This window comes from Acanthochromis polyacanthus, chromosome 20 (assembly GCF_021347895.1).
Source record: "Acanthochromis polyacanthus isolate Apoly-LR-REF ecotype Palm Island chromosome 20, KAUST_Apoly_ChrSc, whole genome shotgun sequence".
Taxonomy (NCBI): Eukaryota; Metazoa; Chordata; class Actinopteri; family Pomacentridae; genus Acanthochromis; species Acanthochromis polyacanthus.
The window spans coordinates 223,886-240,741 of NC_067132.1; the positions used below are offsets into that span (position 1 = coordinate 223,886).

A 16,856-nucleotide genomic window follows, 5' to 3' on the forward strand; every position below is an offset into this window, starting at 1 on the left:
TTTAGATGACTTTTGAGTAATTTTGCACAATTTTTGAGTTATTTTGGGAAATTTGTAATCATTTAGAACAAGTTTCATGTCATTTTAGATGACTTTTGAGTAATTTTGCACAATTTTTGAGCCATTTTGGGAAATTTGTAATCATTTAGAACAAGTTTCATGTCATTTTAGATGACTTCTGAGTAACTTTGCACAATTTTTGAGCCATTTTGGACAATTTGTAATCATTTAGAACAAGTTTCATGTCATTTTAGATGACTTTTGAGTAATTTTGCACAATTTTTGAGTTATTTTGGAAAATTTTTAATCATTTAGAACACAAGTATATCCGGCCCGCGAGATAAAAAGACATTTTTGAAAACGTATGTCCAAGTGTAACCGACATGAAACCGCCCTGGGACAAAGCTCTTGGACTTACAGCAGATTAGGTTGATGTTCTCACTGTATGCGAGGCTCCTCCTGGCTCTTTGTGTTTCCCGGCAGACTCAGTGCTGCCGTCTGCTTTCTATTTTCTCCTCTCGGTGTTTCTGCAGCTGCCGTCCGTCGATCATTCGGGATTCTGGCAGAAGGTCGATGAGCAGAAGGACTTCAGTCGGCCATGGAGCTTCAACGGGCAGCACTGGTCGCCTCGTTCCTGCTCACTCTGCTGTCATCGGGTAAGAAAATTATAAGTTTATGTGTTAAACTCAGATTCATACGGTTCCTCAGAGGCCTAAACTGACTTTTCTGATGCTAAATTTGACTGGAAATATCAGTGTAAATGTATTATCTTCATTTTCAGAAAGCTTTTTCTTGTAAAACCTGCTTTAATCCCATGTAAAACAGGACTCCAGGAAGCAAAAAGCAACAATTCTGATCAGCGATTCATCACTTTAAATCCTTCCTTTTAAAGAAAATGTAAATATTGAGTAATTTTTCAAGTCTTTTTTGTAGTAATTGGACCTAATAAGCAGTATAAATGTGTCACCTGGATTTTTTTTAGAGGCCAAATGATACATTTTCTAATTAATCGTTGGTGAAATCAGCAGTTGCAGCCCCAAATTAGTCCTTTATATAAAATTTTGTTGTCAAAAGCAGGACAAATTAGTTAAAAATGACAGAATGTGAAGCATAAATGATAATAAAATTAACAGTTGGAGTCTCACTTTAGTCATTTAAATGAGAAATCAGTTAAAAAAGGATGAATCAGCTTAAAAGAACAGAATATAAATGTTAAATAATAATGTAATAAGCAGTGACAGCCCCATTTTAATTCTTTAAATATAAAACTCTTGTCAAAAACTGGATTAATTAGCTAAAAATTGTAGAAAGTCTAAGGTAATTGATAATGAAATTTGCAGTTGGAGCAGATATTTGTCTTTTAAATGAAAAGTAGTTGTCAAAAACGAGCCAAGTTTGCTGAAAAAGCAGAATGGAAATGAGTGAAATTAATATTTCCAGCCCCATTTTAGTCCTTTAAATGTAAAATACTTGTCAAAAACATGGTAAATGACTTAAAAATACAGAATGTAAAGGATAATTGGTGGTTAATTAGTAGTTACAGCCCCACTTTAGTCCTTTAAATGCAAAATAGTTATGAAAAAATGGATAAATTAACTAAAAATACAGCATGTAAAGAATAATTGGGAGTTAAATTAGCAGCTGCAGCTCCACTTTGGTCCTTTAAATGTAAAATATTTTTCAAAAACATGTGTAGAAGAGCCAAAAGAGCAGAAATTTGTGGCCGAGTGGAGGTAAAATGAAAACAAGCGTGGCGGTTCAGGGGTTAAACGTCGGCCGGTTTTGTGCAGCAGCTGCGATGAACTGAAACCTGAGCAGCATGAAAACATTCACACACTCCTGGTTTGTTTTCCTCAGTGAATGCCAGAGAAGTCTTTGTTTACTGTTCATTTATATACAGTAAACACAAAGAGTCAAAAAGTTGTTAAATTCCCTAAAAAATATCTGACAAACCTGTGATGTTATTTGAAAGAAATGCTATGTATATTAGGGCCTGAAAACTGATTATCATTATTTTTAAAGCGGAATTTTACAGATTTTAAATGATAAATGACGTCTACTTCAAAAAAAAACTGCGTATTAGACCCTCCAGAAAAACGCGAGTATGCGATCGCATGAATTCCCGCATTAATCATAAAAATGCCGCTGATTACGTGGGGGTCAATTATTTCCCAAAAGGCCGCATAATCCCCGCAAAACAGCGCATAATTCCCACAAGAATCTCACATTTCCACGAAAAAAAAGAGAAATATGCGGGTCCCGCTTGACTTCACAATTTCCGCATAAAATGAGAAAACTATAACCGATATAAATGGAGTTGTGAGTTTTTATGTGACGGCCTGCCTGACGTCATCAGTTCACGCATTCACACACACACTGGAAGCACGAGCTGATGTGGAGCGCAGCGCTCAGAGACGAATCAAGGATTTTAGCCCGCTGAATCAAGGATTTTAGCCCGCGGAATCAAGGATTTAGTCCACATTATCAAGGATTTTAGCCCACATAATCAAGGATTTTAGTCCGCGGAATCAAGGATTTTAGCCCGCTGAATTAAGGATTTTAGCCCGCTAAATCAAGGATTTTAGCCCACATAATCAAGGATTTTAGCCCGCTGAATCAAGGATTTTAGCCCGCTGAATCAAGGATTTTAGCCCACATAATCAAGGATTTTAGTCCGCGGAATCAAGGATTTTAGCCCGCTGAATCAAGGAATTTAGCCCACATAATCAAGGATTTTAGCCCGCGGAATCAAGGATTTTAGCCCGCTGAATCAAGGATTTTAGCCCACATAATCAAGGATTTTAGTCCGCGGAATCAAGGATTTTAGCCCACATAATCAAGGATTTTAGCCCGCGGAATCAAGGATTTTAGCCTGCGGAATCAAGGATTTTAGCCTGCGGAATCAAAGATTGTCTAGCATATTATCATGTTCTGCTTTCAGTTTTTGTCCAAAAAGCAGTCAAAATTTGATAAAATAAAAATGTCACATTTTAAAGCTGGTTCAAGCAGATTTGGGGCATTTTTGACTTAAAATGTTTAACTAATTAGCAAAATTGTTGCCGTTTCTTATTTCAACCATCTTATTATCTCTATAATGGAGGGTAAAAGGGGCCCAGCAACAACTTTTTGGCACCGTTCAAGGTTAATTTGCACATTTTGGGGGTAATTATTGTTCCTAAATACTCAAATCTGAGCTTTTTGGATCTCTTCTGTATGTTGAATTGGTTAAAATGTAACTTAAATTGCGTTTGCAGCGTGCTGGTGCAGGAACGAGGAGGAGCGTCTGATCAACTACCTGATGAAAGAGAAGGGCTACAACAAAGAGCTGCGACCGGTGGAGAGGCAGCAGGATGCCGTGGACGTCTACCTCGCCCTCACGCTCTCCAACCTCATCTCTCTGGTACAAATATGGAGTTTTAGCTTAAAGATAAAATAAAATGAAGCTCCAGACACATCCAGGTTTCTGTGACGTTCTGAAATGATTCAAAAATGAGCTAAAGTCTTCATTAAATCTTCCAATTTGCTTGCAGAAAGAAGTTGATGAGACGCTGCTGACAAACGTTTGGATAGATCACGTAAGTAAAAGTCTTTTTTTACATTTTTATTTGAAGTTTTTGCAGTTATTTGTTTCTAAAGTCTGTCTGTGCTGCGACAGACGTGGATTGACTACAGATTATCGTGGAATTCGACGGAGTTCGACGGCATCGAGGCGCTTCGTCTGCCAACCACCATGCTGTGGCTGCCAGAGATAGTGCTGGAAAACAAGTACGACTCTTTGTTTATCCATTGTTTAAGACTTCTTGGTTCAAATTTATACCATTTTTTGTTTTAAGTTATTTTACCAGCAGTGAGTAATATTTTATGCAGATGATACCCTCCTTTAGTTCACCAAAGTGCAATATCCTGGTATTTTCCACAGATTTCCTAAAAATTTGACATGCGTTTTCCAGAAACTCTTGACTTTTTCCAGATAGATATACATTTTTTATGTGAGAGTGAATAGTGTCACTTTATTTATAGAGAAACCTTTTAAATCGGAGGTAAAAAGAGATTCACAAGGCAGCAAAACAAGACAAAAACTCCTAAAATCGTCAGGTTTTGAAAGACGAATAAAAGTAGCCTAGACAACCCACGGCAACGAATTTAATTCTCTGCCAGGGTGGGTCTAGTTACCCTCCATAAAGCTCGAGGTTGGATGCTCCTAAAACTGGCCGGACCAATCACCATGAAGTGTAGAGTCAGAAGGCGGGCGTAGCTAAGTGACGACAGAGGCGCGACGATTCTGACAGAAACAACCGGCGCACAATAAACAGTTATCTTTCGACTCGGCTTTGGCCACAGCCCTTAAAGATTTGAAGCTAAAATTCAACTTGAAAGACAAACAAAGGACGGCACTGAAGTGTTTCATTGAGAAGAAAGACGTATTTGGACTTATGCCGACGGGATATGGCAAATCCTTAATATACCAGTTGGCTCCGCTGGTTGGGAAGCTAATGGGACTTAGCCACAATCCGCCGGCGCTCTAGGAACTCCGTCAGCCTATTCGTTGCGCTGATTGGTTGTATACCTACCCAACTGCTGCAGAGGGATTTGAAAGACAACCTTTTAGCCCGCCTCCCTCCCTGTCGAGCGTTCCTAGACCCTTGTGTCTTAAGAGCTGGGTCTAGCGCGGCTAGGCTACAATAAAAGCACTGTTTGGTGAATAAAAACTCACACAATGTTGGAAAATGTAAAACCAGTTTTTAAAAGAAATAAAGGATGGTTCAAAAGCAGGAAATATTAGAAAAGGAAACCAGTTAAACAGTCACAGTAAGCTCCATGTCTTCCTCTCCTCTTGATCTTAGCGAGAAAATTTAGCAAAAAGAAAAGATAATTTCCATCACACATCTCTCTCTCTCTCTCACTTTGTCCAGGGCTCCAGACTGCGACTAAATGGTCGCATTTTGTGACCAAAATTTGAGCGAGTGTGAGTAAATTTTTCATCTACTCGCGCATGTGCGACCAGTAAATTTGCTGATTTTTAAAAATTACTATTGAGTATTTTTTGTTGCTGACAAACTTCTGCTCCACACTTCAGCCCAGTAGACAGTAATGCGCAAATGAGCTGGTTTAACCGACATTAACTCCAAAAGAAGAAGGCGGGCCAATGTGTGTGAGAGCGGGGGGCAAATGACGGTGAAGCTCCTGCGGTTTCACAAAGCCTTCATTTACGTTCAGCCTTATTTTGAACATAAAATAAGCCTGAACGCTCCTTTCTTGTCTCCATTCCAGCTGCTTCTAAGTTTAGACACATCCTTTGCTAGACAGCAACAGTGGAACCATTTTCTTTCATCTTTACGTGGATTTTCGGACTTTTCTGCAGCGTCTTCGTCATGTCAAGAAACCTCTTCCTCAAGAAACACTTCCTGTGCCGCTGAAATGGTCACAAAATAAAAGCCCGTAGCATTAAAAATATGCATTCAAAATAAAAGCCTTTAGGAAATGGTTATTTTAGCACTAGCAAAACAAAGGCTTGCCAAAACTGATGAACAGATCAACAGACATTTATAAGACTAATTTACACGTGATTCAGTATAAATACATAACGTGCACATGCATAACACATGCCTGTACTCAGCACAAGGTCTTTTTTAGTACAGATTTCATCAACTGAGCAGCCTTGGTGGAGTACTGCGCTCTCTGAGTGCTTTTCTTGTTATGTTTTGTCAACTGCTGCACAATAAATTGTGAATTGAAAACATAGTTTCTGCATTTATTGTGCAAGTATTTATACAGTGAAAATGAGAGGAAATGTGAATAATTACTTTGCAAGTCGATATTGGTGTGCACCCCTAAATTTTCTGGTTGTGCTGCTAAAATTCTAAGTTAGGGGGCACTGTGCTCCTAGGAAAAAAGTTAGTCTGGAGCCCTGATGTCTATCCATTGTTTAAGACTTCTAGGTTCAAATTTATTCCATTTTTTGTAATTTTTTTTGTTTGTTTGATTTTTTAATTTACCATCAATGAATAATATTTTACGCAGATGACACCCTCCTTTGTTACTCCAAAGTGCAATACCCGATATCTTCACGGATTTCCTTAAAGTTTGACGTGTGTTTCCCACAAACTCTTGATTTTTTTCCAGATAGATTATTTATCCTCTCGGGGAAATTCAAGGTTTCCAGTTGCTCACACATGTTGCCATTTAAATAAAAGTTAGGAAACTAATGTGCAAACGAACGTACAGTTAACATGTAGGCCGTGCTGGTTGAAGAAATCGCTGGTGTTACCATGAAAAGAGTTCTTAAAAGTCTGAATAAATCGGAGATAGTCAAGCAGAACGATTCAAGATCGTTCTGATAAATTCTGTATTCTTAAAGAGATAATCACCAAACACCTCGATTTGGAGTTTCTTTCGAGTTTAAAGCCTCTTACTGCTCCTGATGTGTTTCTACTTTGGCGATAATCTGGATCAAAGCGGTGATTTTTTCCCAGTAACGACGCCCAGTTCCAGGTGGCCTACTACAGTAACGTACTGGTGTTTCCCGATGGTCTCTGCTACTGGTTGCCCCCCGCCATCTTCCGCTCGTCCTGCTCCATCAACGTCAACTACTTCCCCTTCGACTGGCAGAACTGCACGCTCAAATTCACGCAAGTTTACCGTGCATCAAAACACACAAATTTAAAAGGTGTTTTACTGGATTATTGCTCTGATTTGGGTTGTAGTTCAGTAGTTCTATGAAAAACCCGCCAGTTTCTCCACCTGACTTCTTCAGAATCAGCTGTTTTTTTCCTGTATGTTAACTTTAATATATTTAATGAATCCATGAAAAGTTTTACCTTCATACTATGCATAATTTTAGACTTGCAGGCCTTTCTTTTTTTTTGCACTTTAATGGAATTCATCATTTCTGAGACTCTCATACCTTCATCAGATCGTCACATGAAGTTGTCACGACTAAAAAAACACATTTTTTTAAATGCCTGCAGATACCACAAAAACAGCTTGTCGTGTGTTTTTAAGCAAATACCTCGACATTCTCCCCCTGAAGCCTTCTCAGATTCATTTAAAACCCATTTTCCTGCAGCTCTCTGACCTACAACGCCAAAGAGATCCGGATGCTGCTGAAGGAAGATGAAGGCGCGACGGTGGAGTGGATCATCATCGACCCTGCCGGCTTCACCGGTAACTTCCTCTTCCTGCTCATCTTTTGCACAATTTGTGTTTCCTCATGTTCGTTTCTGCGTTCTCGCTTTATCTGTTGTGCCCATAATGAATATCTGTTGATGAGAAGCTTTAACACAGGGATAAATTGAGGGATAAATTGATGAATAAACTTCATTTTCATACCTGAAACGTCAAATATCCACTGTGACGTCATAATGTTCTGCTAAAAGAACATTTTTCTTACCATTAAACGAAGCGTTTTGGTGCTCAAAGCAGTAGAAACTGCTGCAAAAATAACTTTTCCTTATTTTTGTGTGTTTTAAAGTAATGAAAAAGCACCAAAAAGGTCCATACTGCATATTTTCTGTCAATGTTTTCTCCTTAGTTTGTTTACTTTTTGAGGCGTTTCGCTAAGTTTTATTAAAATTTTACTCGATTTTAGAGGAAAAACGGTCACTTGTTGTAGCTCTGACTCTATAGAAGATAAAATGAATTAATGAAGATACATAGTTACATTGACTAACTGTGCATAAAAGTGAAATATTGCACATTTAATCTAAATATTACACATGAATATCATAATGTTATAAAATATTCATAAGAATAGGTAAAACTTTAGTAATTCAGACAAATTGTTTTGCCGGATTTTGCTCAGAAAAGCATAAAATGAAATAAAAAATGCAGTGCAGAGTAGAAAAGCCATCAAATATAAGTACAATATATGATTTAAAATAATAATAAATGAGCTAAGTAATGCTGGCAATTATACTTATTAAGTAATATCACACATGAAATTTAAATATTATGCCTGGAAAATTAAAAGTTGCATGCTCAGTCAAAATATTCCATCTAATATTACATTTTATTGCAAACTAGTGTCAGTTTTTAAAATCCTTGAGAAGAAATTGAAACTTTTAGAGCAGAAACAGCTTCTCGGGTTGTTAAAATCCCCCAGTTTTAGTGATGACAGAATGTATAAACGCTATCTTCTGTTTCTCGCCTCGTCTGCAGAGAACGGCGAGTGGGAGATCATCCACCGTCCGGCCAAGAGAAACACCTACAAGCACATTCCCATGGAGAGCAACAAGCACCAGGACATCACCTTCTACCTGATCATCAAGCGCAAACCTCTGTTCTACATCGTCAACATCATCATCCCCTGCGTGCTCATCTCCTTCCTGGCTTGTCTCGTCTACTACCTGCCCGCCGACAGTCAGTCAGCGTCGATTTAACCCCTGAATTGTCAGAATTTGATTGTCGTTACAGCTTGAACACAACAAAGCTACATCTCTGCATCCTATAGGGGTTCCAGCTTCATATGGAAACTGGTTTAATAGTAGTGGAGGTGGTGATGGTAGTAATAGTGAAATATATTGTTTTTGCTTTGGCCAACAGCCAAAATGCAACGAACTTGAGTATGACATAATTTAAGTAGGGCTGCAACTAACGACGCGTCGACGAATCGTCTGAATCGGACATCGACGCTGAATCGTGCATATATTATGTATGCACGATGCGGCGCCGACGTCTGTCCGTGTTCCGCGCTCCGGTCGGACGGTGATTTCTGTTGCATTGCGCCCTCACTTCCGCTTTTGATGACGTATCGCGCTCAGACGATTAGTCAACGCGTCGTTAGTTGCAGCCCTAAATTTAAGACAATAAAGATCTAAAAACCTCACATTTGAAATCCTGGAATCAAGCAAATATTTGGCATTTCTGAAACGATGAGTCCAGTCAGAGGTTTGTGAACTGGTTGGTTTGTGTCCAGGTGGTGAGAAGATGACTCTGTCCATCTCGGTTCTACTGGCTCAGTCCGTCTTCCTGCTGCTGATTTCTCAACGGCTGCCGGAAACGTCCATGTCGGTTCCGCTCATTGTCAAGTACGTGTCATGAAATATCACGCACAAACTCACAGCCACATCTGGAAACATCAGCCGTTAGTCGACATCAGAAGAGAGTTTGAAGCCTAAAATTACACGGTCGCTAGGAGTACTTCAGACTGGACGTTTGCTCACAATAATGGTGGTGATTCTGTTTGAGAACTACTACGACTGCTTTTTACTGATCTGTGTGCATTTCCCAGGTACTTGATGTTCATCATGGTGCTGGTTACGGTGGTTGTGTTGAACTGTGTGGTCGTCCTCAACCTGCACTTCAGGACGCCGAGCACACACGTCATGTCTGAGTGGACCAAGAAGGTAACAACACACGCCATAGCATTATTTACTAATCAGACTGATATTTGCAGTTTTAACTTCAGCCTGTCTGTGTTTTCCAGGTTTAAGTTGATGATTCTAAAAGTCTGTCTAGTTTTCTGTGCTGAGATTTTGACCTGATTTCATTCTGATTTGACCTCTGGATCTAATGTTGTTTAAGCTAAGAAGGTAACTGTGCTGCACTAATACAATCCACAGAAGTAGCTCTAGTAGTTGTGGTGGTATCGATGGTGGTAGCTGTGGTGATATCGATGGTGGTAGCAGTGGTGATATCGATGGTGGTAGCTGTGGTGGTATCGATGGTGGTATCGATGGTGGTAGCTGTGGTGGTATCGATGGTGGTAGCAGTGGTGGTATCGATGGTGGTAGCAGTGGTGGTATCGATGGTGGTAGCAGTGGTGGTATCGATGGTGGTAGCAGTGGTGGTATCGATGGTGGTATCGATGGTGGTAGCAGTGGTGGTATCTATGGTGGTAGCAGTGGTGGTATCGATGCTGGTATCGATGGTGGTAGCAGTGGTGGTATCGATCCCCCCAAAATAAGCAATGCACAAAATTTCCACCCACCTCTGCTTCCCTGAACGACCTGTAACTGAAATTATACTAAAGTTTTTGCACAGCAACAAACTCATCTGATTCTGCATTGAGTACCAGATATATTTACTTTCATTTTTTGTCTCTTTGCAGTTTTTCCTCGAGCGTCTTCCTCGGATCCTGCGCATGTCCCGCCCCGCGGAGGCGGAGCCATACTGGGACGGAGCGTTGCCACGGCGATCCAGCTCGGTGGGCTACATCGCCTCGGCGGAGGAATACTACAGCGTCAAGTCCCGCAGCGAGCTGATGTTCGAGAAGCAGTCGCAGAGGCACGGACTGACGACCAGGACCACCCACGCTGCAGGTATGAACACGGATCTTAAACCTGAAAACAGTAAAAAAATTAGTCCAGTCACTGCGATTTTTATTTAATTTTTTTGGTGTAGTGGTGAAGCCGCAGGAGGACGGAGGAGTGACGGACCAACTGTACGCCGAGATCAAACCGGCTGTGGACGGAGCAAACTACATCATCAAACACATGCGCAACAAGAACGACTACAATGAGGTGAGAAAAGAATAAATAGATATCAGTAGAAGACGTCGTATTTGGTGTGATTTCTTCTTTTTAATAACAAAACACACAACGCTAAGTTTAAATTGTAGCCATGTTGAGGAAAAGTAGAGGTTTGAAGTACACTGTGGCCAAAGCGATGCACTTTGCCTCAACAAAAACTGAGCTTAATAACCTTTGTAGGGCTGCTAGCATTAGCCTGTATCAATTTTTCTGTGGCTCGATCCACTGACTGTACATAAACCCTCAGTGATGTCACCCACAGGTAGTAGTTTTTGAAACATTTTAAATTATTATATAAAAATTCAACCCTCTTACAGTTGTCATGGATGTAGAAATTAGCTGCAGAAACCAAAAGTGTTTCAATGTACCAGACTGTAAATGTGTTTATTTCTGTTGGAAAGTTGCACATTTTAACATGAAGGTCTATGGGGACTTACTCACTTTTAGATGCAGCCTCTAGTGGACATTTGAGGAACTGCAACAAAGTTTACATTCACTCAAAGTGTTGCAATCTACAACCAAAACCTTGTTTTCGTTTAGCACAATCTTTCCTATAAGCAACTTTGAGTATCAGTATTATGGGATATATTCTATTTTCAATTGTAAAACTGTTAATGTCTTTGACATAGCAACGAGCATTGATACTCTGGGTGTGGTTTTTAATTAATTTACTAGAGAAAACCTTTAATAAGTGTATTTTGGGTAAACTTTCAAGGTTAATTTTTTAACTACATTTGATACCAGAATCATCTTCTAGACATGAGAGGTCTGATATTTTGTCCACACTTTTCTTTAACAGCCTCAACAAAAACTGAACATAACAACCTTTGTAGGGCTGTTAGCATTAGACTGCATTGGTTTTTCTGTTAGCTAGCTCCACCGAGTGTATTTAAAAATGGACGAACCCTCAGTGACATAAGTTTACTGAAGAGGATTTGAACCCTTATTAAATTCTAAGTCTGAAGTTTGGGAGTTATATAAAAATTCATCCCTCGTACAGTTGTCACGAATGTGGTTATTAGCCACAGGAACCAAAACATTTCATGTTCTATGCTGTAAACTTAGTTATTTGTGCTGTAAAGTTGGACATTTTCACATGGAGGTTTATGGGGATTGACTCACTTTTAGACGCAGCCTCTAGTGGACATTTGAGGAACTGCGGTTTTGACACTTTTGCATTTTTTTTGTTATTTGAACCCAATGTAATGTCTGAGGCTTCTTCTTCTTCTTCTTTTTCTTCTTCTCATTAATCCCAATGTTCCAAACTAACTTTTTACATCAGTTGCAATGGTTCACGTAACTTTTTCCATTTCAAAATCTGAACACAAACGACTGCAGATGGTGTCTCTGTAAGTTTGTGACTCCTATCAGACTGTAAATCTTCAGTTGGTGAAACCAAATGTGTGATTGGTGTTTCCAGGAGAAGGACAACTGGAGCGGCATCGCCCGGACGGTGGACCGACTCTGCCTCTTCCTGGTGACTCCGGTGATGACCTTCGGCACCATCATCATCTTCCTGATGGGAATCTGCAACCACCCTCCACACCTGCCCTTCAAAGGAGACCCACACGACTACTCGGACACGAACCCCCGGCTGCTGTAACACTTTACGCTGCAGATGCTGGTGTCCGTCCAGAGGTTTGCTGCCGTTTTATTATTTAACTCGATGACTTTTCCAGGTTCGTGCAGCAGCCGAGTGTTTCTTTCATTTGAAGTGAATAATCTGGGATCTTATCTGTTTGGTTTTGTTTGTGTGGTTTGAATAAACTTTGACTTTCTGACACCTTTCTATTTTATTTTTGTTTCTGTTGCGTGTTCACACTCTGATTATAATGAATTGGAGTCAGTGCTGTTGCTAGTTATTGACATATTCTAGACTCATTTTAGTTCAGGTTAAACATTTAACCTAGTCTGATCTCAAGTGACCAGTAAAATCATAACATAATAGCCAATAAATAACCACAGCTCCACATTGTTCCTTTTCAAATTTAAGGAGCTGTCTTTCTACAAAACATGATGAACAATCTGAAATTTCTTAAGAAAAACAAATTTGGTTTCAAAAACATGATGCCATCTGTAGAAGCAGCTGAAACATCTGGAGAAGAAACCCTTCAAACCTGAGACAACTGGAGCATCTGCTCATGAGGAGTGGACCAAAACACCTGCTCAGAGGTATAGAAGTCTCATTGACAGTTACAGAAATGGTTTGATTCCAGTGATCGCCTCAAAAGGTTGAGCAACAGAATATTAGTAATATAAGTTAAGGGCACCATCATTTTTGTCCAGGCCTGTTTCATGAGTTTATTTTTAAAAAATAATTCTGTTGAACCACAGTTCAAAAGCAATGTCTGATTTTCATTGGTGAATTTTTGTAGAATTTTTAATTATTATTACTTTTGTCAGATTCAAATTATTTCTGTGACCTTTGTTGGTTTTTATTTCATTAACCGAGGGCTACCATCATTTTTGTCCAAGTGTATCTGTCTGTAGTTATGCTTTGATGGATGTTAAATTTTCACTCAAAGCCACCAGGAGCTGAGTCTTTAAAATAACCGTCGTCTGGTTACAGAGTAAAAGTATCAGTTCCTCCTTAAGGTCAGAGATTGCAGCATCTGAGGGCCTCTTCAGAAGAAGACGTAGTTGATGAAGATGTTCTGGAGCAGAAAGACCACGACCAAGCAGACTGGAGATCTGAGGCAGCGTCTCCCTCAGGTGGGTGTTCACGGTCAGGTCTGTGGTAATCCTGTCAAAAAACAAAACAGAACATAATCTAGATTATAAATCAACATGTAGAGTTTGTGTTCTTCTAAGTTTTACTCCAAGATTTTAAATACTTTCATTGACTGCTAATGAATATCTGCTCCAAATGTCTCACTAATAATCATTATCAGCCTTAAAAATCCACAAAACACCCCTCTATGCTGGACTTTTTTGTTAAAAAATTGTTTAATTTCATAATTACATGTTTTGTATCTTCTGTTAAATTATCTAATTAAGTATTTCATCTGTTTAATATAATTTAATTGCATTTAATGTTTAATTTTCTTTTTTTAAGTTTTATTTTATTTGGTGTTTTTCCTTTGATTTAATTGCTTTTTTAATATACTTTATTTCTTTAATCTTTTTTCCTGTCATGATTTTCACCCCAACCTTAAAAATGAAACAAACGCTTAAATCACAATAAAAATACTTCTGATGTCACAATCATGAGTCACTTATTCAGTTTATCAATTCAACTTTATTTGTTTAGCACCTTTCACACAGACGACAAAACTACACAAGCAAAGAGAAAAACTATGATTAAAATTAAAAAACAATTTATAAAAAGATTTAACATCATAAAATGTGTTGTGTTTATGTGTCTTCTTGGGCTCACACAGTAAATCATTTAAAACAGAAACTTGATATTCAGTCTAAGAAAACTGCAGAGCGACAGAAGAACCAACAATATCTCCTGTTTTCTCCTTTAGTGAGTCGACTCTTCTGGTGCTTTCAGACCAAAGAACTACAGACTTCACAACCTGCTCAAACTCTTGGTACAGGACCTCACCACACGGGTCAACAAGGTTTCCTTCTCATTTCTACTCTGAAGCTCACCTTCTCCTGCTCAAACTGCTGACAAATGTTTGTGCTGCTCTAAAGTCTGGTCTCCAGAACTTCCTAAAAACTCTCGAAGTCTCTTCTGCCTTGTTGTTTTGTAGAACTGTTCCAGAAAACCTCACTAAACCACATGGAAGGGCCTCAAGATAGTCGTCCAATTGAAACCGTACAAAAACCAAACTAGCACAACCCAAACGCTAAAGTCTCCTGCAGCCTACCAGAGAAGCTCTTTAAACAGAGAATCAGGACACTGTAGAAACTGCAGTTTGGAGAAGGAAGCAATCTTGGAGCAGAAAATGCTTTAATATAAAATGTATTTATTGGTAGAAAAACAATTAGAATAAAAGATCTTTCCTTTTCCATAAATCCATCCAGACATGTAACACAATAAGGCAGCTGGACAGAGTTAGTTTTTTATTCACTGAGAGACACAGCACAGTTCAGTCCATGTCTATGATGGACAACAGGATTTCAGAATATTGTGAAATGAAGTCTGATAGTCCAGTATTATGCTGATGGTCAAATAATCCCTGAAAATACAGACTCTTGATTGTATTTAAAGCCTCATGTTTGTATTTAGCTCCAATCACACTGAAATTCAAGTTTAAAATCTGTTCCATCAATAATCAAGACACAAAACAAAGAGTCTGTTCCAGTCAGTGGAGGAAGTCAACTGAAGATAATTTTACAGCAAAGAAAAACTCTGAAATAAAACTTAAAGTTCTACAAAATTTATAATGGTCAAAATAATAACAAACAAAAGGAAAACAATAACAGCAGACAACAGCACATCAATAATTAGAAATTCACCTGTTAACTATTAATTCAGTGACCCTGAGATCTTCATGTTTCAGTAAAAGCAGCATTAGATGACTAACAGCGATGATGCAGTCAGTCTGATGGAAAGCTGCTTGTTTGTTTCTGATATGTTTTTGATTTCTTTCACATATTTTTAAAAAAGAAGATTATTAACCTCTTTTTCAAGTGAATCCAGGTCATGACAGGCAGCAGAAAGTACAAAGAACAGTTATAAAATTGCAAACTTAAAGCATATTTTAAATACGAAAAAAATGTAAAACTAAATGTACAATCAAGTTTTAAAAAACAAGCGCATGTTGTTGAAACGGCCTCAAGAACTCGCAGTTTAGATTTAAAGGCACTCAGTGAGATTAACTCAGTTAACTTCCAGTGTTTCTGCAACACGTTCATCTGAAATAGAATGAGATAAAAAAAAAATTAACAAAAATGAAACAGAAAAGCCAAAAACAGTTCCTTGTTTATTCTTCTTCAGTATGAAAATAAGTGGTGGAAATGTTCCTGAAACATCCCAGAAAACTAACTTGATGACAACAGTTTTCTCCTTTAACATGTTCCCTCATTTACTGTAGTTCACACAGAGCAGCACACAAGTTTAATACACAACATTTACTTACTTAACGGGTTCAATGTTGCTTAGCCTTCCTATGTTGTTTTCTTTTTGACCTGAGAAATGTTCAGAAAACATCATCAACACAAACAACAAACAAGAAATAAATTCCAAAGTGACAGAAGAACATCTTCTTACCTTTTTTCTTTTTAAAGAACAGTAGAAGGACGACTATTACTACTCCTATTACTGGTGGTGCTGCTATTAAAGCCCGAGTAGTTTTATCCTTCATCCACTTGACTCCTCCTCCATTGACTGATTTCCCTGAAATATAAAAGATTCAGTTAATTTTCTGTCTCTGGAAGCTCCATGATGGAGTTTTGTGATCTTTGATGTCTGCAGGTCAAACACATCTTCCAGATAATCAGAGGAACTTTTGCTGTTTTACCTCCACTTATCTTCACAGAGGTGTCACTTATCAGCGTCTCCTCAGCATTACTGAGTTGACAGCTGTACATTCCCTCCTGCTCTGAAGATAAGTCCTGCAGTGTGATGTCTCCTGACTCTGACACATCCTTCACCTGCTGCCTCCACTCCTCTGAGACTGTGGAGCTGCCATCAGTCCTGCTCTGCTTCACCATCATCTGACTGTGGTTGAATCTCCAAAGCAGGTGAGAGAAGGAAAAGTTGGAGGCAGCGCAGGGGATGATTGTTTCACTTGTTGATCCACTGATAGGAGCTGAAATGATGGAAGAGAAAAAGACAAGAATGAAGCAAGTCAATAATGTGTGAGTGGATTGTTGAGATGAGATGTTTTCCTCACTGAGTTTCCTCCAAGCAGCTCTCCTCCTGTTTGTTGGAGTTGTGACGGTGCAGCTGTAGACCAGATCAGTGTGACTGTGTGAGAGGATCAGAGAACTACTGATGCTGTAAAGCTGCTCTTCATTCTGCTGGACTGTGGTTGTGTTGTGGAGGTTGATGTTGGATGGAGGTGTGGTGGACCAGGTGAGCTCAGGTTGAGGGTAGATCCCCTCTGAGCTGCAGCTCATCCTGTTTTCTACCTGCTGGATGTTCACTTCATGGACTGGAGCTGGAAAAGAGGACAAAAAAAGATCTTTGATGATCATAGAACAATATAATTGATGCTTTTCTCTTAGAAATACGTCGCACAAAAATTGTTTAGAACTCAGGGTTTCCTGTGTTTGTTGCTTCTCATACCGTAAACCTTCAGATTGATATAGGAAGTCTTTGGTCCATTGATGGTCCTGGTGTAACACTTGTATCTTCCTTCATCCTGAACCTTCACTCCTGTCAGCTGCAGTGAGGCGTTTCCTCTGGAGATCTGGTCCTTGAACAGTGACGTCCTGTTTCTGTAGATCTGGTGTTGATATTCAAGGTTGTCTTGGTTCTTGTAGTACGAG

The 16,856-nt window shown here is 39.1% G+C and overlaps 1 protein-coding gene across 1 annotated transcript; it reads left to right on the forward strand.

The window, feature by feature from the left end:
• Positions 1 to 235: 235 nt before the first annotated feature.
• Positions 236 to 12,252, forward strand: LOC110971574 (cholinergic receptor, nicotinic, delta (muscle)). The gene is made up of 12 exons (XM_022221943.2): positions 236 to 656; positions 3,255 to 3,400; positions 3,531 to 3,575; positions 3,656 to 3,765; positions 6,474 to 6,629; positions 7,067 to 7,164; positions 8,158 to 8,358; positions 8,915 to 9,026; positions 9,230 to 9,344; positions 10,049 to 10,259; positions 10,342 to 10,460; positions 11,890 to 12,252. The coding sequence occupies exons 1-12, from the start codon at positions 599 to 601 to the stop codon at positions 12,070 to 12,072; spliced, it is 1,554 nt and encodes a 517-aa protein (XP_022077635.2). The 5' UTR covers positions 236 to 598; the 3' UTR covers positions 12,073 to 12,252.
• Positions 12,253 to 16,856: the final 4,604 nt, after the last annotated feature.

Excerpts from the sequence above, each read along its gene's own strand:
- LOC110971574 (XM_022221943.2), top strand. The coding sequence starts at position 599 with ATGGAGCTTCAACGGGCAGCACTGGTCGCCTCGTTCCTGCTCACTCTG. Across the intron at positions 7,165-8,157 it reads CGACCCTGCCGGCTTCACCG|AGAACGGCGAGTGGGAGATC; the intron begins GTAACTTCCTCT and ends CCTCGTCTGCAG. Across the intron at positions 9,027-9,229 it reads TCGGTTCCGCTCATTGTCAA|GTACTTGATGTTCATCATGG; the intron begins GTACGTGTCATG and ends TGCATTTCCCAG.